The sequence below is a fragment of the Populus alba genome, chromosome 14 (assembly GCF_005239225.2).
Source record: "Populus alba chromosome 14, ASM523922v2, whole genome shotgun sequence".
NCBI classification, from domain to species: Eukaryota; Viridiplantae; Streptophyta; class Magnoliopsida; order Malpighiales; family Salicaceae; genus Populus; species Populus alba.
This window is the reverse complement of record NC_133297.1, coordinates 16,158,099-16,181,793: the sequence shown is the minus strand read 5'-3', so window position 1 is coordinate 16,181,793 and position 23,695 is coordinate 16,158,099. Positions and strand designations below refer to the sequence as shown.

At 29.5% G+C, this 23,695-nt stretch overlaps 2 protein-coding genes across 3 annotated transcripts; one reads left to right on the top strand and one right to left on the bottom strand.

Annotated features, from left to right (window-relative positions):
- The first annotated feature begins 1,660 nt into the window (after positions 1 to 1,660).
- Positions 1,661 to 5,460, top strand: LOC118044794 (protein ACCELERATED CELL DEATH 6). Of its 2 annotated transcripts, XM_073404397.1 has the most exons (4): positions 1,665 to 2,754; positions 2,992 to 3,542; positions 4,821 to 5,043; positions 5,190 to 5,324. In XM_073404397.1, the coding sequence occupies exons 1-4, from the start codon at positions 2,103 to 2,105 to the stop codon at positions 5,192 to 5,194; spliced, it is 1,431 nt and encodes a 476-aa protein (XP_073260498.1). In that variant the 5' UTR covers positions 1,665 to 2,102; the 3' UTR covers positions 5,195 to 5,324. The 2 variants fall into 2 exon arrangements, with proteins under 2 accessions (XP_034909203.1, XP_073260498.1); XM_035053312.2 differs by having other exon boundaries at positions 1,661 to 2,754; positions 4,821 to 5,460.
- Positions 5,461 to 17,094: 11,634 nt separating this feature from the next.
- LOC118044887 (heavy metal-associated isoprenylated plant protein 28) lies at positions 17,095 to 17,858 on the bottom strand. Its single transcript, XM_035053396.2, has 3 exons — positions 17,853 to 17,858; positions 17,623 to 17,701; positions 17,095 to 17,450 (listed from the first exon to the last, which is right to left on the bottom strand). The coding sequence occupies exons 1-3, from the start codon at positions 17,856 to 17,858 to the stop codon at positions 17,095 to 17,097; spliced, it is 441 nt and encodes a 146-aa protein (XP_034909287.2).
- Positions 17,859 to 23,695: the final 5,837 nt, after the last annotated feature.

Genomic DNA, 23,695 nt, shown 5'->3' with positions numbered 1-23,695 from the left:
TTTTAAAAATAAAAAAAAAATTATTTTAATATATTTTTAAATAAAAAGACACTTTAAACTGTCATCACTATTACAATCTCAATCATGCTATTAACGTTTAAGTTCTTTTCACAAGGATTTATAAGATAAGTTATTCTAGTGAAACAATCAATTATAAATTTTATTCAATTTATTTTTAAAATTTATATCAATTCTAGTATTTATAATATTATTTAACCGTTATCACTATTGCAAACTCAATCACACTCTTAAAATTATTCTAATATATTTTTAAATAAAAAATATTTTGAAACTTACTACACGATTTATTCTATTCTGAAAAGTGGAATGTGCCAAGTTTCATTCTTCTTTGGCTCCTGTACCAGCAAGCTAGCCAAGTTGTATATGGTTGGAATATTCTCATCGACTCCATTGTTGGATAACAAGTCAGACCTGACAAACGAGACTGGTCTTGAGATAAAAGATACAACACAAGCAGTCACGTGAACTACTAGAAATAAAAAAAAGCTTGTAAAGGATGCTTTTGGTGTACCCCACTATTAAAAACTAAGTTTCTTTTTAAAAAAACAAAGACTATATTCTGTGTTTCTGCTCAAAACGTAAAAAAGTTTTTGATTTTTTTTATTTTAAAATAATTTTTTTATATAAAAAAAATCTGATCCGTGTGCGCTTGTCAGATAGCTATTCCATGGGCAACGCCAAAAAGTTAAGAAAATTCAGAGTGAATTTGCAACTTGGTTGAAAAAGACTAAATTGCATGCTATTTTATTAGAATAAATAACGAATCCAGACAGATTCCTCGCCAGCTAACTGAAAATGACTCCAAAAAATCAATGCAGATCCCAGTTGCTTAAAGAATTATTAATTAAAGAATTCTCAACTTGCTTGAAAATGAGTCCAAATTATTAAACTCTATGCTGTGTATGAGAATTAAAAATGACTGTAGAGTCTAGACAGAGTCCACGCCAGCTAATTAAGAAACGTTTATTATAACACTTGAGGGTCTAGCCCATTGGTCAACAGCAAAGTTTGTCTTTGCGAAGGTCCTGGGTTCGATCCTCAAGAGTACCAGCATGTCACCCCCGCGGTGCCTTACTTGCCTACTGGGCTTGCAGGATGTTCAGTGGGCCCGGGGAATAGTCGTGGTGCGCGTAAGCTGGCCCGGACACCCCGGGTTACCAAAAAAAAAAAAAAAATAACGTTTATTATAATTGAAGACATTAAACAATTCACATTTACTCCTAAAAATCGATGCAGATCCATCATAGACAAGACTTATTAAAGATTTCTTAAATTGCTTGGAAATGACTTCAAAGTCTACGCTATATATCCTTATAAGAGACTGGTAATCATTATTATATTTTTAGTATTTTACTATAAGTACTATATGATTATGTCTCTATATTTGGAAATTAAGTATTTTTAATAAAGATTTAGAAATTATATTTAATTATTATTTTAAGGAGAATAACATTTATTAACCATGTTAGATGATTATAAAATCTTCTAGCGATAGAATCTGCTAATGCGACCAGTCCCCATTGAAACGATCAAAAGCGACGGCTACCAATTCCCCTGTTCTTATTAATACTCTATTTTGATGACAGCTGCCACTTGCTTACTAATTTGTCAGCAAGTTCATTTTGGATTGAAGAAATATTGTAATAATTGTGGGAAATACACTTCCAGTTCTTATTAATAGCCAACTCCATCCATAACCATGTTGTTCAACAATCACCTAAAAGAGATGAAGTTATTTGCATTATGAGTCTATTTGTGATTTGCATGAATATCTTGTTAGAGCCCCAAATCTTAATATATATATATATATATCCAAAGGTTTGCCATCGTATAGGGCAGTTGAATGACTTTCTAATAATAGAGTGGCAATATTTAAAAAAGTCCTAAACATGATTCATATATCATGCTTTGCGAAAAAAATCTTTCATGCTCTTTTGTAATTGTGATCTAGCTTTGTCCTTTGTAAAAAAACAAAGAAATCAGCAGCTTGTGGTCAGTTGAGTGGACCCTTTGTGCGACAGTACTTTCTCCTCCCCTTCATTTGTTTACATTTCATTTAGTGAGTTTCTCTAAACTACAAAATGGGTTCTTCTGAGAAAATGAAACGTATCAGCTATATGGATCCTGTCTTGTTCAAAGCTGCAGCTGAAGGCGATATCGATCCCTTTGAGAAATATCAAACCCGCCTTGATCAGTTATTGACTCCAGACGAGAACACCATTCTTCATGTCTACTTAGGAAACCAAAGTAGGGAACCGGAACTCACTGATTTTGTTGATATAATTCTTGAAATGTGTCCACCACTGTTATTCCAAGCCAATAAGAAAGGTGAAATCCCACTCCATTTGGCAGCAGCATATGGCCATTCCAATGTGGTAAAGGTCCTCATTGACAGTGCCAAAGCTCTACCTACTGATTCAGAGAGCGGAGTAACAGAAGCAAAAAAGATGTTGAGGATGACCAATGAAGAGCAAGATACAGCGTTGCACGAGGCAGCTCGACATAGGCGGAGCCATGTGGTGGAAATATTGACTAAAGAGGACCCTGAGTTTCCATATTCCGCCAATGTTCATGGAGAAACTCCACTTTATATTGCTGCTTCCATTATCACGAGGTGGAGGGAAGAACGAGGAAAGGTAGTCGATGGAATCCTCGGAAATTGCATCTCAGTGGACTACGGCGGCCCTAATGGTAGAACTGCTCTAAACGCGGCAATCAGGGTGCGAGATGATGGTAGGATTTTGTGCTCAAGTCTGGAGAATTAAATAATTTATATATAAAAGCCACATATTTTTTATTTTATATATCCGTGTTTGCTTCATAATTAGCTTTTTAAAAAAAATAAAATAAATTATACCACTAAAATTCTTTGTGAGTTTAAGTATTGGATATATAGTAATTCACATAGACTATGCGAAATCTCTGTTGTTCATGAAGGAAAACTTTTATTCCTTGTTTTGTTGGTTTCAGAGACAGCAAGAAAATTGTTAGAAAAAGAAAAGAAATTGACGCAAACAACCGATGAGAACGGCTGGTCACCACTTCACTACGCTGCCTGTTATGACTGGTCTCCTCGTATAGTGCAAGTATTACTAGAAAATGATGCGTCTGCGGCCTACATTGCTGAAGCAGAGAAGAGGAGAACAACACTTCACATTGCTGCTATTCAAGGACATGTCAACGCAATGAAAGAGATTGTTTCTCGATGTCCAGATTGTTGCGAGCTAGTTGATAACAGAGGTTGGAATGCCCTTCACTATGCTGTGGCAAGTAAAGATAGAATAGCATTCCTCCAATGTCTGAAGATTCCAGAGCTTGCAAGACTTGGAACGAAGAAGAATGACAAAGGAAACACGCCCTTCCATCTAATTGCTGCTTTAGCGCACCAGCAGAAGCAATGGAGACGTGTTTTATTTAACGATAGTTATGGTTATAGTAGTGGAAGGGAGATAATATGTGGTCTTAATAAGCGACAGCTAAGCATTGACGACATTTATGAAGGAAATTTTGCAGAGATACAGGTAATCAATCAATCCTCTATGAATTAACTGTTGTGATAATATATATATATATAATCAATTTCTCGGTTTCTCAATTTGGGTTCTGAATATAATTAAATCATAGCAAATTGGTTTTCCTGTGCATCTCCGATTCTTTTAGCTCCGCATCTTTAATCATATCCACCGAATAGGTCCCCATAACTTTTGTTTAGTTTCACTGTATCATTGCCTGTTGGGATCAGTTTTGTATCATCTTACGAGTATATCTTCTGTTTTTAATTTCGTTTTAAAAATGTATTTTATTTAACAAAATAAAATTAATATTTTTTATTTCTTTTTATAATTTTTGATAAGCTGGTATCAGAAATAAAATAAAATTTTAAAAAATATTTTAATATATTTTTTAACAAAAAAAACTTTTAAAAACTATTTATACGTACATAAAAGTGAAGTCATTGGAATAACTTAATAATCTTTTTTTATTTGAAATCAAGTCATTTTATTGAATTTGTTAAGTTTTTCATCTACAATAATTAAAATTGTAAAAAATCTGAGAATTAAAGTTCAAAAATCAAATAGAAACTTAACATAATCTTACAAGCATTTAAGGAGAGTAACAATAAACAATAATATATTGGAATATTACCCCTCCGAGGAAATTAATTTTAGAATGAAATGATGTAGAATTAATGGTATAAAAAGTTAAGTCCACGTCTTAGTTTTCATTTCGGGTATAGTTGGGCTATTGTAAAACATGCGGTTTACTTTCAATCAAATTAGTTTTTGTTACCTGCTAATATATATATAGTAAGAAGAAGGATTTGATTGTAAACAAATTAGTTCTAGAAACAAAAACAAAGGCTCGGAAGTTGATATATGATATATGTTAAATAGCTAAAAATGATTATTATTTGTTTAAATTTTTATATTGAGATGCTTTTTTAAAAATAGCATTATAGATTTATTGACCAAGCGGTTATAAATTTAAATCTCACAATCTCTATTTTAATTAATAAAAATTAAAGATAAGATAATGTGAATAAAATTCAAAAGATTTTCACTTGAAAAAAATACTAGAAAATAATATAAAATTATCTTTAAAACCTCTTTAACCTCTTAAATTTAAATCTCATTATATCTATTTTAATTAATAAAAATTAAATACAAAATAATAGGAATGAAGTTTAAAACTTTTCACTTGAAAATATATGCTAAAAAGTAATATAAAATCCTCTTTAACATCTTAAATTTTTAGAACAATTATGTACCATATTTTACCCAAAATATATATTTTTGCAGAAAGAGCTCGTAAAATCCCTTGAAGATGTTGGCAGTGGACCGATTGGTCGCGGTCCCTTTGTTATGAAAGGAGAGAAAGAGAAAAACAATGAGGAGAGAAACAAAGGAGAAGAGGAAGCTTTGAGTAAAGCAAGAGAGTCTCATCTAGTTGTTGCAGCGCTGATAGCAACGGTAACATTTGCAGCAGCATTCACTCTCCCTGGCGGTTATAACAGCAACCAAGGTCCAAGTGAAGGCACTGCAATTCTTGCTAAAAAAGCTGCTTTTATAGTATTTGTTATATCAGATGCAATGTCAATGGTGCTTTCTCTTTTAGCTGTCTTTATCCACTTTATGATTTCACTGATTCATGGTTTTAAAATGGTAAAGGATGAAGCGATGGATGAGAATACCACTGGGATATTATTTGGGTATGCCATGTTGCTGACAATGATTACCATGGGTACAATGATTATCGCATTCATCACGGGCACATATGCGGTTCTAGAGCCTTCCTTGGGGCTTGCTATCAGCACTTGTCTCATTGGTCTGAGCTTCTTCTTCCTTGTGTATTTAGTGTGTAGGTTCATTTACAAGAATTTAATAAGTTAGATTTACTGGTGAAACAATCAATTTTAAATTTTATATCAAATAAAACTTCGATGTATCTTTTTTTAAAATTCTTGTTGTTTTAAAAAAAATTATGATGTCATAGGTTCAGAAATTATGTATTTGATTACTAAATCAATTGTTAATTTTTTATATTTTATTTTGCAATTGACACGATCACAAGTTAAGTAGTCAAAAACTCTAATATTATTTTTTATTTGAAATCCAGTCATTTTGTTGATTTTGTTAGGTATTTCATCTACAATAACAGGTTATGCAATGAATCACATGTAATTCAATAAAAAAAACGAAAAGTAGTAAAAATGAATCTTTAAAAAATAAAATTAATTAAAATTTAAAAAAAATTGAGAATTAAATTTGAAAAATCTAATAGAAACTTAACATAATCTTACAAGCAATTAAGGAGAGTAACAATAAACAACAATATATTGGATTATCCCTTCCAGGAAATTAATTTTAGAATGAAATGATGTAGAATTAATGGTATATAAAATTAAGTCCACATCGTAGTTTTCTTTTTGGGGATAATTGGGCTAATGTAAAGCATGCGGTTTAATTTCAATCAAATTAGTTTTTGTTACCTTCTAATATATACAGTAACAAAAAGGATTTGATTGCAAATAACTAGTTGTAGAAATAAAAAAACAAAGACCCAGAAGTTGATATATATATTTGTTAAATAGCCAAAAATGATGGATATTTTACCCGAAATATTTTGCAGAAAGAGACCCAGAAGTTGATATATATGATATTAAAATTATTTTTTTAATTTTATATTACTTTTTTATAATTTTAGATTGTTTTAATATATTAATATTAAAAATAATTTTTTAAAAAATAAAAATAAATAAATTTTTTTAATACATCTTTAAATAAAAAATATTTTAAAAAAACACTTTGCCACAATCATAATAAAAACTACTCTCAAAAGTGGTGTCGCACGTGTGTGGCATCACGGTGAAAACAACCAACCTCAAAATTTTATCTATCATGGCAAAATATGGGGAGACAAGGGATTCTTGTCTTTTATTTGTGGAAAAATAGAATAGGAGTCGTCACCTAGTATTTTGATCACTAGGAACCCTAACTAGTCTCAGAGATCAGGTACGAGGATTAATTGCATAAAATGAAGGTTTTAGCACCCCAAATACGTCCTACCTAAGGTAGGTTACATTGTTTAATTATCCGATAAAATCTAAGGTTTTGTTGTGTTTTCTAGTTATTGGTATGTCTATGGTTTAAGAAAAGTCATCTTCGGTAAAGAAATCCTTATCTTATCGGGTAAAACCTAACTGTTCTAACGTCAACAAAAGAATTTTAATATCCGAAATATATCTTATGTATAAGATCATAACCCTAGATATTTAAAAGAAAAAACAAAATAATTTTTTTGAAAATTTTGAAATATTGACCTAGTTCTCATGACTTTAATAAACTGGTTATTAAAACCAAAATGCAAGCTAATATAAATTTTTGAATCTTTGTTGTATGAAAATATGATATGATTTTTTTATTATTATTTTTTGAAAGACTAGGCCGTATGCGTGAAAACAAAACCTTTATTTTATGTTTCGACAAAAACTAGGTACTTTAATACAATATTTGAATCTTTACAGTATAAAAATATAAACCAAATACTAAGCAAAATTTAGTAGAAAAATACGCAGGAAAATCAGATTTTTTTTGAAATAATTTTTGAAGCAAATTTCACTTTTTTATTTTATTTATTTTATATTTTTTTAACTGGCTAGACCCAGCCCAAAAATATAAATTGGACCGAGATCAGCCCAATAAAATGCAAACTATCTCCTATTGGGTTGGACTCAGCCCAACCCTATAGGAGGGTTGATAATCCAACCCGGGTTGGGTACTATTCTCGTGTACAGCAACCAGCCCAAATACAATTACATGGTTACTGTGCTCGTGCACTAATAGGGTAATTGTATGTTCATTTTCCTTGTAGAAACATTCTGCATGCAAAGACGATGAACAGGAAACAAAAACAAGGATAAGAGGACTACCTAGAATGAAGGCGCTTTCGTTCACGGTTCTGGTGGCGTTGGTGTCGTGGTAACCGGCTGTGATGGCGAACGTTGGTCCTCCTCCTTCTTTACTCTGCTTTAGTGTGCTATTATTCTTCCCCTGTTTTTTTTCGTTCTCCCTGTAAACAACACTCTTGCCTCTCTGCAACGACTTCGTGGTTGTGCGACTGGTGCTAGCGGTGCCGCTGGTGGCGGCGAAGAGGAGGACGGGACATGGTACACAGAGGACGCTGCTTCAGTTTCTCTGTATTTTCTTCTTCTTCCTCCTGCCTTTTGCTGGTGCTTCTCCATTCACTTTACTCTCTCTTTCGCTCTTAGCTTTTCTTTCTTTTCCCTTCCCTTTTATTCCCTATCTCAGTTTTTTTTTTTCTTCTGTCCTCTTTTCTCCCTCTCTGTCTTCTCTCTTTTTTTCTGTCCAATCCTCGTTCCTCCTCTGTTTTTCCCCTTGCTGTCTCAGTTTCCCCCACTTGTTTCTCCTCTCTCTCCCCCTTGGCTGCTTCTTTCCTCTGGCTTTTATAGCCAAAGGATGCAGACATTTTCCGGCAACAGAGTAACGGTCAGCGTACATGGTGGCGTGAGACATGCCCCCTGATTGAAGCGGCTCTATTATCGCTGCTAACGTCTCCTGCCTTTAATGCCACAGCTACCATGTTTTAGAAGACAATGAATAATGTTTCAATGGAAACGACGCCGTTTGGTTTCTTCTATTTGTAATCAAACCCTGGAAAAATTTTAATTGGGTCCCTTAATGTTAGCACCTTTTCTGGTTTGATCCTTGGTTTTGGATTGATTCAATTAAGTCCCTAATTGGCCATCAAACTTTAATAATTATGCAATTAAGCCCCCGATTTAATCAAATCAACTCTTCAATAAAAACCTAAATTGACTTAAGAGGTCAATTTTCATGCAATCAAACCCTCTATAAATCTAATTAAACCTTGGATAAAATTTAATTGAGTCCATAAACATCTTATTTTGAACTTTTCTTTCTCAAATTGAATTTTTCTTGTTCCTAGGGCTCTTATCAGTAAAAAATCTACTATTAAATTTTAATCTTATTCATTTTTGAATCTCCTAAACTAATTTTGATCTTTATTCGGCATTACAACATCCTTTTCTTGCTTCTATTTTTGTTTATATATATATATATTCTTATTTTTTGTACGAAAGTCCAAAAATAGATACCAACAAGTGGGATATGCCCAGTTTCATTCCTCTTTGGCTCCTGTGTCAACTAGCTAGCTTGTTCCATGAAGTGCATGTATGGTTGCACTAATCTCATGGACTCCAATATTGGATGGCAAGTCAGACCTGGACATGTGTTTTGGTAGCATAAAAATTTTAAATTAAAAATTGAAATGATGATGTTTGTATTTAAAAAACAACAAATTAAAAATATTTGCATTAATAAATCATATAAAGAATGGTTAATCTAATTAAAGCCTAAAACAGTTGGGTTGTTTTTTTGTTTTAAAAAAACAAAAAAGTAAATGCAAGTGTAAATATTTAACCTAGTAACATGGTTGTTTTTTTTTTTTTTTAATTGTATAAAAATAAAAATGAATATTGTTAATAATGATAGTTATTTGAATTCTCTGGAAAAATATATTTTTAGTTAAAATTTTTCTTTTCATAATATATTTTTTTAATTCGAAAAACATATGTTTTGTAATAACAATAAAGTTTATTGGATAAAAAATAAAGAAAACTACAATAGAAATTAGAAATATTGTATTGATTTAAAATAAAAAGCGAACAATGTATCTAATCAAAACTCCTTTTTATTATTATTATTATTATTAATGTGTTTCTTTTTTTTTAATTAGGAAAACATGTTTTTTTAAGAAGTATTGTTATTTTAAATCAAAATTTACCAAAATCATATATATTTTAGAATTCCTTACTTTTCTATCAAATAAAATTCAGATGTATTTAAAAATATTATATAAAAATATTTAAATTATCAATATTTTTATTAGAAATTCTAATGATTTTTTTATAAAAAATATTTAAATTATTTTTGAAGTATCTTAAACAAAAATTCTAATTATTTTTTTTTTAAATTTTTATTGGTATTGGATCTAACTATCATACCAAATCCAAGAGCCTTGTATCTAGTAGTCATGCTATATTCAAAGTATTTTAGTATGGCCAATCTAGACCCAAGAAACTTGAGTATGACGAACATTTTTAATTTAACAAAAAAAAAGATAATTGAACAATTTAGTTTTTAGGAAAGAAAAAAAAAGTAAATAATTAAGGAAACATAAAAAAATAAAATTAAAAATTAAAAATAAAACTATCAAATGTGTTAAAAGAGTGTGTTGACAAAGCATTTTTATTTAAAACAGAAGCTATCAAGATTTGATTCTTAGTTTAAATAATTTTTTAAAAAAGTTAAAGGATCAACTCCTTAACTAATTTAATTTCGAATTAAAATCCGATTAAACCCTAAATCAGTCTGCTTTACTCGATCAAGTGTGGAAACCATGATTTATACTACCACTTAAAAGTATAGACCCTCTCCCTCTTCAAACAAACTGAGACAGGATTGCATCAGAATTAAACTTGGGCTCCATGGACAATACTGCAGAGGGGACGGGACAGTAAGTGTTGCATGGGCATTAAAAATGTTTTTTTTACCTGCTAATATATACATTAACACAAAGGATTTGGTTGCAAACAAAGTACTTGTAAAAACAAAAACAAAGGCCTGGAAGTTGATAAATGATATATATTGAATTGCTAAAAGAGTTGTTTTTATAGTATTTTTTATATCAGATATAAGTTCATTAAAGCTCTCTATTTTAGCTGTCTTTATTCACTTTTTGATTTCACTGATTAAAGATTTGGAAATAGTCAAGGATAAAGAGATAGATAAGGGACTGCTGAGATATTATTTGAGGTTGCTATGATGTTGACCATGATCGGCATGGGAACAATAATTATCACATTCATCACATGTACATATGCAGTTCTAAAATCTTTATTGGGACTTGCCATCGGCACTTGTCTCATTGGTTTGAACTTTAGCTTTCTTATGTTTTTTGTGTTGAGGTTCATTTACAAAGATTTAGAAGTATTTTTTAAATTTTCTATCAAATAAAATTTAGATGTATTTTTTAAGACATTCTTATTGTTTTTGAAAAAAAAAAATTGTGATGTCTTATGGTCAGAAATCATGGGGTTGGTTGCCAAATCAGTTGTCAATTTTTAATTTTTAATTTTTTATTGTAATTGATGCGCATCATAAGTCAAGTGGTCGAAAACTCTAACACTATTATTTATTTATTTATTTATTTTTCTTGTTCATAACTAAAATTTAGTGATGCAAACTAAATTTATTTTCCAAGTACAATTTGCTTTGATGTTCTAATTGTACTTCCAAAGTCTTTGTTTTTGTGTTTAAAAAGGTTTTATTAGATTTTTTACATTTTAAATTTTATATTAATGTTTTTTGTAATTTTAGATTGTTTAATATGTTAATATTAAAGATAAATTTTTTAAAAATAAAAATAAATAAATTATTTTAATATATCTTTTAAAAAACACTGTTACCACAATCAAAACATTGTAACAAAAACTACTCTCAAAAGTGGGATATGCCAAGTTCCATGAAGTGCATATTTGGTTGGACTAATCTCATCGACTCCATTGGATGACAAGTCAGACATGTGGACATGTGTTTTTGATGAAGATGATGATGTTTTAAATTGAAAATTGAAATGATGATGTTTGTATTAAAAAAAATAAAAATATTTAAATTAATAAATCACATAAAGACAATTTGAAACAAGAACAGTTGGGTTTTTTTGTTTTTTTTATAAGAAAACAAAAAATAAATGCAAGTGTAAATATTTAACCTAGTAACATGGTTGCTTTTGATTTTTTTTTATTTAATTGTATAAAAATAAAAAATGAATATTTTTAATAAATATAGTTATTTGAACTCTCTGGAAAAATATATTTTTAGTTAAAATTCTCTTTTCATAATATATTTTTTAAATTTGAAAAACATATCTTTTCTAATAGCAATAAAGTTTATTGAATAAAAAATAAAGAAAACTACAATAGAAATTAGAAATATTGTATTGATTTAAAATAAAAAGTGAACAATGTATCTAATCAAAACTCCATTTTTTTATTAATGTGTTTCTTTTTTTTTTAATTACGAAAACATGTTTTTTTAAGAAGTATTGTTATTTTAAATTAAAAATTATCAAAAATCATATATATTTTAAAATTTCTTACTTTTCTATCAAATAAAATTCAGATGTATTTAAAAAAATTATAAAAAAATATTTAAATTATACTTGAAGTATTTAAAACAAAAATTTTAATGAATTTTTTTTATAAAAAATATTTAAAATATTTTTAAAGTATCTCAAATAGAAATTATAATTAATTATTTTTAATTTTTTATAGATATTAGATCTAAGAATTATGTCAGATTCAAGAGATTTGGATTCAGTAATCATGCTAAACTTAAAGTATTTTAGTATGATTAATCCAAACCCAAAAAATTTAGGTATGATGAAATGCTTAATTTGACAAAAAAAAAAAAAAGATAGTGCAAAAATTTATTATAATTGCAATACGTTCTTTTTTACCATGATTTCTCTACCGCGTTTAACTTTTATTATAATTGCAATACGTTCCTTTTTAAGTATTGTAATATTATATGAATTATCTAAATGTTTAAAGATTTTGATAAAAAAAATAAAATCCCTGGGCCTTTAGGCCCGAAAGTGAGTGCAGGCAGGCACGCTTGTTGTCTTCCTGGGATGTTGACGAGGCGCTGCACGGGTGCTGGCCGAGTGCTAGCTAGTGGCCGAACCAAAAGGCCTTTTAAATAGTGAAAAGTAGAATTTTAACTCTAGACACTACTACTTCTAGTTATCAACACTTTAAATAATTAATTTAAAAATAATTTTTTGTGCAACAGGATAGTCAAAAATTCCTTTACGTATCCCAAGTCGCCGTAATTTAAACATTTTTTCTTGGTTTAAACAATATATACAGATATAAATATATAATATTAAAATCAATTTCTATCAAATGTGTTAATATAGTGTGTTGACAAAGCATTTTTATTTAAAACAGAGAAGCTATCAAGATTTGATTCTTAGTTTAAATAATTTTTTAAAAAAGTTAAACCATCAACTCCTTAACTAATTTAATTTCGAATTAAAATTTGCTAAAATCAGGGAAAAAAATTCAAAAGCAGCCAAGCAAATGCTAAATTAGTAGTAAAGTTAATCGATCAGAAATATTTGTGGGACCAAGAAATCTTTGCACGGTCCAATTCTGGGACCATACCACGTAGCATTCAAGAGTCATTTTTTTTATTGTCGTAATTTTTTTAAAAAATATATCTAGAAAAGATAAAAATATTTTAAAAAATAGAACACTTTGATTTAATATTTTATAACCATTAATAGAAATGATAGTTGTAAATAATCATTATTGTTATTAGCACTTATAAACAGACGCTATACAGCTACTAGGCGTGTTATGTTACTAATAAAATCAGTTTTTTTTACTGTCAAAATATGGATGGTCAAATATTTTATATTTACTTTTTTTTTTTGTAACTTTCTCTTTCCTTTCAAATTATAATAACTATTGAAATCCTAACATGAAACCTTAGAAAACATATATAGGGACTAAAACTGAAAAAAAAAAAAACTTTGGGAATAAACTATAATTTTCCATTCTTCATAAACAATAAAAAAGAAAAAAAGGATTTTTTTTGTTTGTGTGAAACTTGGTCGGCACTGTATATATTTTTTTGAATTGATAAAATTAAATTAATTTTTATAAAATTAATGATCAATTTAATGCCATGGTATTTTTCTTATATCATGAATACAGCACCACAAGCAAACCAAACCCTGTTAAAATTATGTGAATAGAATGAAATTGGAAAAAAAAAAAGAATAATTGATTAAGGATAAAATAAAATAAAAAAAGCAAGTCGGAATTAGATGCACTGACTGCAAATAGGATAATTGTGCATAATTGCTTGATTTTCTATCACTGTCACTGCATAAATTCCAGCTTTTCTGTTCAAAGAATTTCAGATCTTTTGTCCATGTATTTGACGCTTAAAGTTAATCAATGGCTACAGATCTTTTGTCCATGTGTGTGTGGTGATTGTCAATTCAAAAAAAAAAAAAAACCAAACCAGTCCAGCATAGTTCAATAAATAATTGTTGCGCGCAGATGATTTATTGATTGGTAGTGAGTATTTTGCTTTCAATAAAATTATTGGATTCACTTTTCTCCTTGCATTGTTAATAAACTTGGGCTCAAATTAGCTAGATATATAAATTTTTTTAAAAAAACCCATGAAACTAAACAAAGAAGTTAGAAAAAAACCTATAAAAATTCAGTAAAATTCCATAAAAACTCAGAAAGAGCAAAACAGGTTTTGCCAGTTTTTGTTTTTTTAAAAAAAATCATACCAAACCAAAACTAGTTGGCTTGAACTGATTTCTATTTCAGTTCAATCGTGATTTTAAAAAAAATATTTATTTATTTTTTAACCAAAAAACCTAACCAATCAAAAAATAATTAGACCTAAATAGCAACTTTTAGGCCAAATTTTAAAAGATCTAGTAGTCTAATAAATGACAGAATAGCTTCCCTTAAAAAAAAAAACAACTTTTAGAATCTCTTATAAAAATTTGATCTCAACCAAGTGTAAACTTGTTATCTTTGTTTAAAGCCACTATTCTAATATAACATGACCACACATCATTTTAAACTTTACTAGTTTATAAAAACATGTGTTAAGTCATTCAAATAGTCTGTATATGACAAATCCTCATATAGATTATTAAAATTTTTAGTTTCCACAAATCTGACTGTATCATTTAGGTAATATATAAGTATCTGAATCAATAACTAAAATCTGATTAATTGCATTAGATTTTGATATTCAAAATTTACACTTGTCAAGTTTTGAGTCAGATATTGATAATGTTTTGGGTTTGAATTCAAGTATAGATAATACAAAAACCTAACCCGTGAATACCCATTATCATTCCTTTACAAAGATTCAATGACCAAATGAAATTGTTGCATGTATGCGGCGTCGTGACGGGTCTTCCTGATAGGTTTGTCTAGGTAATTGCAAAAATAGAAAAGACAATGAATTCTTATCTTTTATCAGTGGAAAGAGGAAATAAGAGTCGTCACATAGTATTTTGGCTACTAGGAATCCTAATTGGTCTTAGAGATCGGACACAGGGATTGGTTGCGTAAAAAGAAGATATCAACAAGGAGATATATGCTACAGTCTAATTGTTGGTCCGTCTATGATTTTAAAAAGGTCATTCTTAGTAAGAAGATCATTATCTTATTGGGTAAAACATAATCATTCTAAAATCAATAAAAAAAACTACTTTTTTAATATCAGGGATTCATTTTATGTATGAGCTCGTAATCCTTAATATTGAAAGAAAACAAATTGATTTTTTTGGAATTTTTGAAATATTCGCCTAGTTCTCATGACTTTAATAAACTAGATATGAAAGCCGAAATCCATGCTAAAACATATTTTTGAATTTTTAATGTATGAAAATACAATATGATTTTTTTTTTGAAAGACTTCGTAGTATGCATGAAAACAATATATTTTTATTGTTGTTTATAATATTTTGCGATGTTTCGATGAAAATCGAGTGTTTTAATATCGGATTTATATCTTTATGATATAAAAATACAAACCGATAATAATCAAATAGATAGAAAAATACGCGGGAAAATAAAAAAACAATAAAAGGATTTTTATAATAAAAAAAATTGGATTAGGCCAGGTCGGACTTGTCCAGCCCAATGAACAGTGGAGTACTCTCACATTAACAATGAAGAGAAAATTAATTCACTCAGTGAATAATGAAGGAAACCATCGAAGATGAAGAGGAGAACGAGGAAGAAGGAAAAGGGGCGGACATGCGGTGGCTTTGTGGCGGTGCTGTTGGTGGTTGCTGACAGGAGAGTTGCTTCTTTGGTGGTCGGTTCTTCTTCTTCTCTGCGTATTTTCCTTATGTTCTTCTCCTCTATTTTCTTCTGTTTCCTTTTGTTCTTCTTCCAGTCTCCTCTTTGTCTTTACTTTATCCTTACTTCCCACAAACAATTCCCCAGCCCTTTCTCAAATTGTCTTTCTATTTCCTTCTCTCTATACTATTCTCCCAGAACAATTTTTCTACCCCCTTTCTCTCAAATCTCCCCCTGTATTTGTAGGAGGCCAAGGGAGAGAGTCACCATACCTTGTCCAAATGCAGGGCGTGGTGAGTGCAGGACATGGTGACCGGGGTATGGGTCGTCTTTCTTTCTTATTATGGTGGCATGGGCATATGAGTATGTGTTTTGTCAGGTTTGTGCAAGCGGGGGAGAGAGAGAGAGGCGGAAAAAACATTCAAAATCCTTCTTCTTCTTTGTCTCTACGTTCATATGGAAGAAGAAGATACACAATGCCGTTTAAAACGACATTATGTAATGTTTTTTTTTTTAACAGTGCATGAAATGAATTTAAGGAATAATAATAATAAAAAAGTTATGGAAACTTCTTATTTAAGAAAAATATTTGAAAAGTTTAAAGAATTTTGAAAATTAATTTTTAAAAACCATATATTTTTTCATAATATTAAGGAAATAAAAAATTGAAAACTATTAATCACAAAAATTCTTAGAATATTTATAAGGAAATATAAAAAAAAAACAATATGGGTATTAAATGGGAAAAACCACACATTTGTATGCTTAAAAATAAAAATGAGAGAAGTTATATATATCCACAATAGGTTGGATCCTAGTCAAACTGGGTTAAAACCCATCTCAATCTCAATTAGATAGGAGTATTCCTGATATCTGTTGAGTGATGACGTTTTCATCCCTAATTTTTATGAGGTTCTTGGGTAACATAATATTAGTCCCCTATCTCTAATTGTTTTCCAAATTTTGTCCCCAACCTAGTTATAATTTTCAACCAACTGGTCCTAGAATTCTCAATTGGATTTGTCCATAAAAAATTTGTTTAAGAATTTTCTCATTTGAGTCCACACCTAAAGATAACTTCAAATTATATTTGAGGATGAAAGGATCAGATTGATAATTCCTAGATACTTTTTGGACCCAATTGCTTAAATATGTAGGTTAGGGACACAACTGAGAAAGGGTAATAGCGAATAAGTTGGGTGCGAATATAAGAATATTATCCCCTTTCTAAAACATTCCAAGGCATCTCTTCTTTGGAGAAGATTTATTAGAGTTTATGCAGGAGTACATCCTAATCCTATCCGAATGATATTAATGTAGATTAGAGTTTTAAATTGCAATTGGTGGCGATTTAGTTTAGTAAAAAGAAAAGATCAATGGAGCTCGGTTTTCTCAGCAGACAATACCATGTCTAGGGCACAAATCAGAATAAAACAATTTATAAGTTGCAAAATGATAAGGAAAAAAAAAGGCATTTCTTGTCTATATTTTATAGCTTCATGTGAACAAGGTTTAACTAAACATAAAGTGAAAAAGGAAATCAGTACATATAAAACAAAGTAGCATGTATCATGTATGTATGTGTGTGTGTGTAGTAAGAATAATATATACTATGTTGTTCACATTATAGAACAACCATGAGGGTTTTCGTCGCTGAAAACTACTCCTGTCTGGTGGTTAAAGATGGAGGAATGCACAGGGTGATGATAATAACCATGGTCGTTGCTATCATATCCATGCTTGTAGTAATTGTAAGAAGAGGAAGGCTGAGGTGCATGGTAAGTAAGTGGACCGTTAACATGGTGTTGGTTGTAGTAATGGTCAGAATAGCTATGATGTTGTGGATTGTAAGGTAATTGCCAGAGCTCAGCCCTTCTTCCTGTCTTACGAACGGTCTTTAGAATCTTTTTTTGGTCAGCCCATCCTGTGACCGTCACCTTTTGCAACCCCATATCTATATCTATGTCATCTACGCCTGTGCGTGCATACATATAATAAATACAAAAGTTTAAGATATAGTCCTAGAAAATATGTCCAAAGAAAACCTTAAAAAGAGAGGAACAGAGAAAAAAATTCATGAAAAAAAAGGGATGATTAAGATGAAAATTGTCGCTTGCATAAAGTTTTTAGTGGAGGTGATTTCTTACCTTTGACTTTTTCCAGAGCATTTTTCACCTTGCTTTCGCATCCAGCACAATCCATATGCACTCTCATTTCTATGATCGACTGAGTAAAATACAACGAAAATTTTCAATACAACTGTGCCATTCTTTCCTTTCAATTGTAATATGATACGAGAAAATATTAATTAATAGAAGACTCTTACTAATTAACCTACGGTTATATAATTTCATCCACAACATCTATACACGCTTACCGCCATTGTAACTTCTGCTGCTGAAGCCTGAATTTGATTGTAGAGAAAAACGATTGAGTTGAAGTGTATGATGGTATGAATATGTAGAACAAGGTGCTATATGCTCTCTATAAATAGAACATGTAATTTGATAAAATAATGGGAATGATTGGACTTTTAACTTATTATATAATTTAATATTGGACCGACTTTCTTTTCATATAAGTACTTTGCAAATGGGACGTTGGATCTTGAAGGAAAGACCAACGATAATTAATTAATTATCTAAGAAAATTAGACTCTACCATGCTAAAGAGGACGTCGTCATAGACAAATTCATAAATCAAGGGCATGCAAATAGCTAATCATTCTCCCCTATGAGCATTGACTTTGCAGCCTGGTATTAATAAATATTGACAAAAATAAATATTTACGTAATATGGAAGTGTAAAGCAATTTTACAATTAATATGCTTAAAAGAGTATGATTAACTCATGTCACTTGACCGTTGGAACCGGTGGTGGAAATTGTAAACTTCACATGATATGTAGCGATTCCATCGGATCCTGTTCTTTTAATTCTCTCATGAAGAAGTAATGTCACTGATTTTATTTTATTTTATTTTAATTCGAATTAGTGTTTGATTGTTATAGCAATTATTAGTTAAAAAAACAATATAAATTATATCTTGAAATTTTCTCTAATTAAATTTATTTAATTTTGTGAGTGCTAACAAGAATATATTTAGTGAAAATTTAAAAGTTAATATATTTTTATTTTAATTTTCAATGTTTTTCTTAAGAACTGAGTTGCTTAGAAAAAAAAATCAACTCAAACAAATTTGCAACAAAAAAATAAACAACAACAACAACAAATAAATAAATCAACTAAAAATTGATCTCATATATACAAAAAAATCTTACAACAACATTCATACAATTATTAAGAACATACAAATTTAAAAATAAAATAAAAAAATATAATGAAAAAAACAAAAGAAAAAAAGAAAAAATAAATTTTACCTCGATGTAGTTATGAGTGAAGCTGAGAAGAGAAAAACAAAATAAATTCATAAAATATGTTAATTAAAAAAAAACTAAAAAGATAAAAGAAGAAAAAATAAAAAGGCATGCATGAGCGTGAAGGAGAAGAGGAGTTTAGGAGAAAAAGAAAGGAACGCTAATGTTTTTTATAGAAGAAGAAGAAAAAGGCATGTCTGTTGTGAAATGAGGGATTTTAGTTTTTTTTATTGGGGCATTTTACCGATGATTTTACTGACGGATAATTAAATAGTAATATTTTTAATCATTTTGCCGGTGATTTTATCTTTAATATTTAATTTAAAATTTTAATATGATATTTTTTTTAATATTAAGACGATAATATTTTGAGCTTTGTAGCTTAACCCGCTAAACTCGCAACCCGAGTTATGGACTCTATTGAGTTTAATAACTTTATTTTTTAAAACTATTTTTTACTTAATTTTGCGATGATAAAATTAGACACTCATAAAATTGAACATCAATTAAAGATCGACTCATTTGTTTAAGGATGTAATAACTTTATAGAAAATAAACCAAAACAAATTATAAAGAACAATTTAAAAGCAATGCATCATTGAGTAATGAAATTTAAATTAAAAACAAAAAAAAACAAAAAGAGGAACCTATTTGTATTGTTTACATGAACAGTGCAAGCAGGTGATTTCCCTTTAATTCTTGATGTTGTTGTTAGTAAAGTAGCCGTAGTAACAATAGTAAAATAAGAAAGAAAGGTGTCAACAATAATAAAAACAAATTATTTAAAGAAACAGAGGCAATAAACTATAAAAAAATTGTAAAAATATCAATGATTCTTTATATTATTTTTTTACGATATACATCAGTTTTGATATAAATAATTTATTTAAAATCTAATTGAAAATAAATTTAGTTATAATATATAAAATCTAGTCCAAAAATTATTTTACCTTTAATACCTAAGAGAAATCTTAACAATAACCACTCCAGAAACCAAAATAATTATATCAACAACAAAAAAAAAAAACAGAGCTAAAATATTTTTTTAATATAGATAAATATATAATAATTTATTATATTTTTCATGATATTTTGGATTTCCAAATGGACGACTCCATATTTTTATTAATAAACCTATTTTTGGAAGAATGAAAAAGATGCATGGATTATTTTGTTATTGATTTTTTAGCCTAAAAAACTGAAATTTATGCTCGTGAAAATTATACAGTAATTAAAGATGAAAAAATAAAACATAAGCCCCAAATATCAATACCCCGAATTCCCAAAACAAATTAAACTACCCAAAAAACAAAAAACACGTCCTCAAATAACAAAAGTAGGGTTTTATAGCTCTTTACCGTCTATATATAACTTCTTAACACCCCTGTTTCTCCTCCATTAGCAGGCTCCACACCTCCAAAAGCCATGTTTTCATCACACAAATCCTTTCAAAAACTTACTTTAAAAACAATTATCTCTGAATGATGCCTCCTAGGCTTCACTTGTTACATTTTATTTAGGGGTGATTATTTTCGGTTCGGTTTTTACCTGAAAAAAACAACCAAATCAAAAAAAAAAAAAAAAGACCCGAAACCAAACCGGAACTAACCCAAACAAGTCGGTTTCGGTCCAGTTTTTTAACCTATATGCTTATTTTGGGCTTTTATTGGCTTTTTAATGGGCTTCTAATGGATTTCTATTGGGGTTACAATTAATGCTGATATTGTCTCATTTTCTTTGAAGATTCCAAATATATTTAATTTTTTTACCCCTAAATATTCAATTGTATTAAATTATTATTGTCAATCTTATGTTTATTAAATTTTTTGGCCAATGAACATTCATTTATATGAAATTATTAATGTCAATCTTGTGTTCAATATATTTTTTAGCTTACTAATATTTTTCTACTTCCGAAAAGTTTAAATAAATAACACACACTCACAATCATATACCAATAAGTTAAAATCCAAATTACAAACCATTGCCTTCAAAGGGCTTAACAAAAAAACAACAAATAACATTATCATAAAACACTCTAAGCCACAAAAAATAAATCTTCATGTGCACATCGTCTCAATAAAAAAGCACTGCACTTTGATTCCTGAAATTCATAATCTAGAATTATAACATGATAAATTAAATCAAAAGATATAAAAATAAAAAAAGATATTTATACCATACGTTTTCAATAAATGAATCACAATTTGTGAACTAATTATCATCCGTTGCTAAATGCAACTTTCCACCCAATTCTACAAAATAACATATTAAACATGTTAGAATAAAAATGTGTTAATTAATAAATCATAAAATAAAAGGTGTAAGTTTTTAAGAAACATTACCTGATTCAAGGTTTTCGTAGGTTTCAAAATCATTCATCAAGGTTGTATTATCAGTTGGAATTGGACCATGATGCAACCAATTTTGACAACAAATAAGTGCTTGAACTATTGCTGGAGATAGAGAACTTCAAAATTGGTCGAGTATACGATCACCGGTGCTAAAGGCTGATTCGGAAGCCACTATGGATATAGGAATAGCTAGAACATGTTGTGCAACTTTTGAAAGTATCTTATATTTTGAAGCATTAATCTTCCACCAACCCAAAATATATAATTTATCATCATTAGAATCCTCATAACCATCAATCAAATACCTCTCAACCTCATTTCTATTTTCCACACTATCTTCCTCTAGTAAGTGTCTTTTGAACCGAGCTAAAGTGTTAACATCTACCTCCATGTCATCAATAGCATCATTAACATCTTGTTTGTGCATATTATCATCCACCACTTCATCGGCTTTCAAATAAAACTCATACAAGCTCACCAAATTATCTTTCACTTTTTTTGTTAGCAATTGTGCTTTGTCACAATTATACAACTCGCCAAAATAAAATTTCACATATTTCAACTTAAGACGTGGATCCAAAACATTAGCCACATACAATAAAAAATTTTGGTTTACTCCACAACCCCAATACTTCTCAAACTTACTCATCATGTTCATCGCCATTCCACTCAAAAGATTATCTCTACTTTTACACAATTGCAACAAGTTGGTATGCATGTAAATCAATTCATTGAAGAAAGAAATTCATGTAACATGCAATAAGCCAGAAAATTTCAATGTAACCATGTAAAAGATCTTTAAAAACTTCAGCAAAGTTCTAGCATTTTCTCAATCCTCCAAACTAGGTGGCCCTATGTTTTTTCATTCCCCTTTGAATCAACCTCCAAAAAGTAACTCACATACCTAGGTTCACTTTGACCTAACCTTAGAAACACCTTTTAAAACTTTTTAGCAACTTCTAACATAAGATAAGTTGAATTCCTTCGAATTGCAACATCCAAATACAATGATTTCTTACACTCTATATGCAACTTTTCTGCACACTTCTTAAATGCAAGTAGCCTAGAGGGTGAAGATCTCACAAACCTAATTGCATTTCGAATCTTAACAACCGAAACATTCATCTCTTTCAAACCATCATATACAATGAGGTTTACAATGTATGCACAACATCTAACATGCAAATGTTCATTTGACAATATATTAGTTAGCCAATCTTTCATCACATTCTTTAAATATGAAATAGTAACACTATTAGAGCTTGCATTGTCTACTGTAATAGTTAAAAGTTTATCAATCCCCCAATCTAACAAACAATTCTCAATAACTTGACCAATTGTCTCACTCATATGATTGGAAACTTGACAAAAATTCAAAATTCTTTTATGCAAATTCCATTCATTATCAATCCAATGAGCCGTTAAGGACATATAGTCAATGTTTTGGATTGATGTCCATGTATTTATTGTTAAGCATAATCGTTGACCCTTAAGAGCTCTCTTTAATCTTTCCTTCTCTTCAACATAAAGTTTCAAACAATCTTTCATAAAAGTGAAAAGAGAAGGAATGTCAAATCTAGGCTACAAGGTCCTAGAAAATAATCTAAATCTCTTACCCTTCACAAAATTAAAAGGCAACTCATCAATTATAATCATTTTCACTAGTGCCTTTCTGTATTCATCATAATCATAACTTGTTGCCTTAAGAGTTTCTACACTTCGATCTCCTAATTCACCCCCTACTTTATTAGGTTCTAATACCAAAAATTTTTGCTTCTTATTAACCACAAAAGAGAGCTTTTTGCATACTTTCAAATGAATCCACATATTACTTGTCCCATTAATAATAGTATGACATGCATAATCATTTCCACAATAATTACATTAAGCTTTAAGGGTTGTAGGATCACCATCAAGTTTAGTAAAATGATCCTAAATTTGTGACTTTTTTTTATCATCAACATTTTGTTTTTCTAGATGCAAGGATTTGAAGTTGTTTACCTTTATTATCCGTGGTGAATCCTGCAGTAGTTGATGTTGGGTTAGTGTTTGAAGTTGGGGCATTGGTTGATGTTGGGTTAGTGTTTGAAGCTGGGGCATTGGTTGATGTTGGGGTAATGTCAGTGGATGAAGCATTTTGATTTTGAAGGTTTTCCATCTGTAATTACCAAATGCAAACATGTTTATTATCACTTGCATAATTCTTTTCAGCACTTAATAAACATAAAGATTAAAATCATGCTTGAAAATGAAAATGAAACAAATATTACATAAGTAACATGTCAAAACAAGCTTAGAAAATCTATCAATAGAGGAAAAATAATTACAGAAGTAACAGAACAATGAATACAAGAATAACATGATTTTAATGAATACAAAATGCCAATCAAGATCATCCAAAACAAGATAATGAATACATTTTACAGAATGACAAAACAAAACTGAATAAAAAAAACCCATCAAAACAAAACTAGTTTGCAGAATCAAGTCA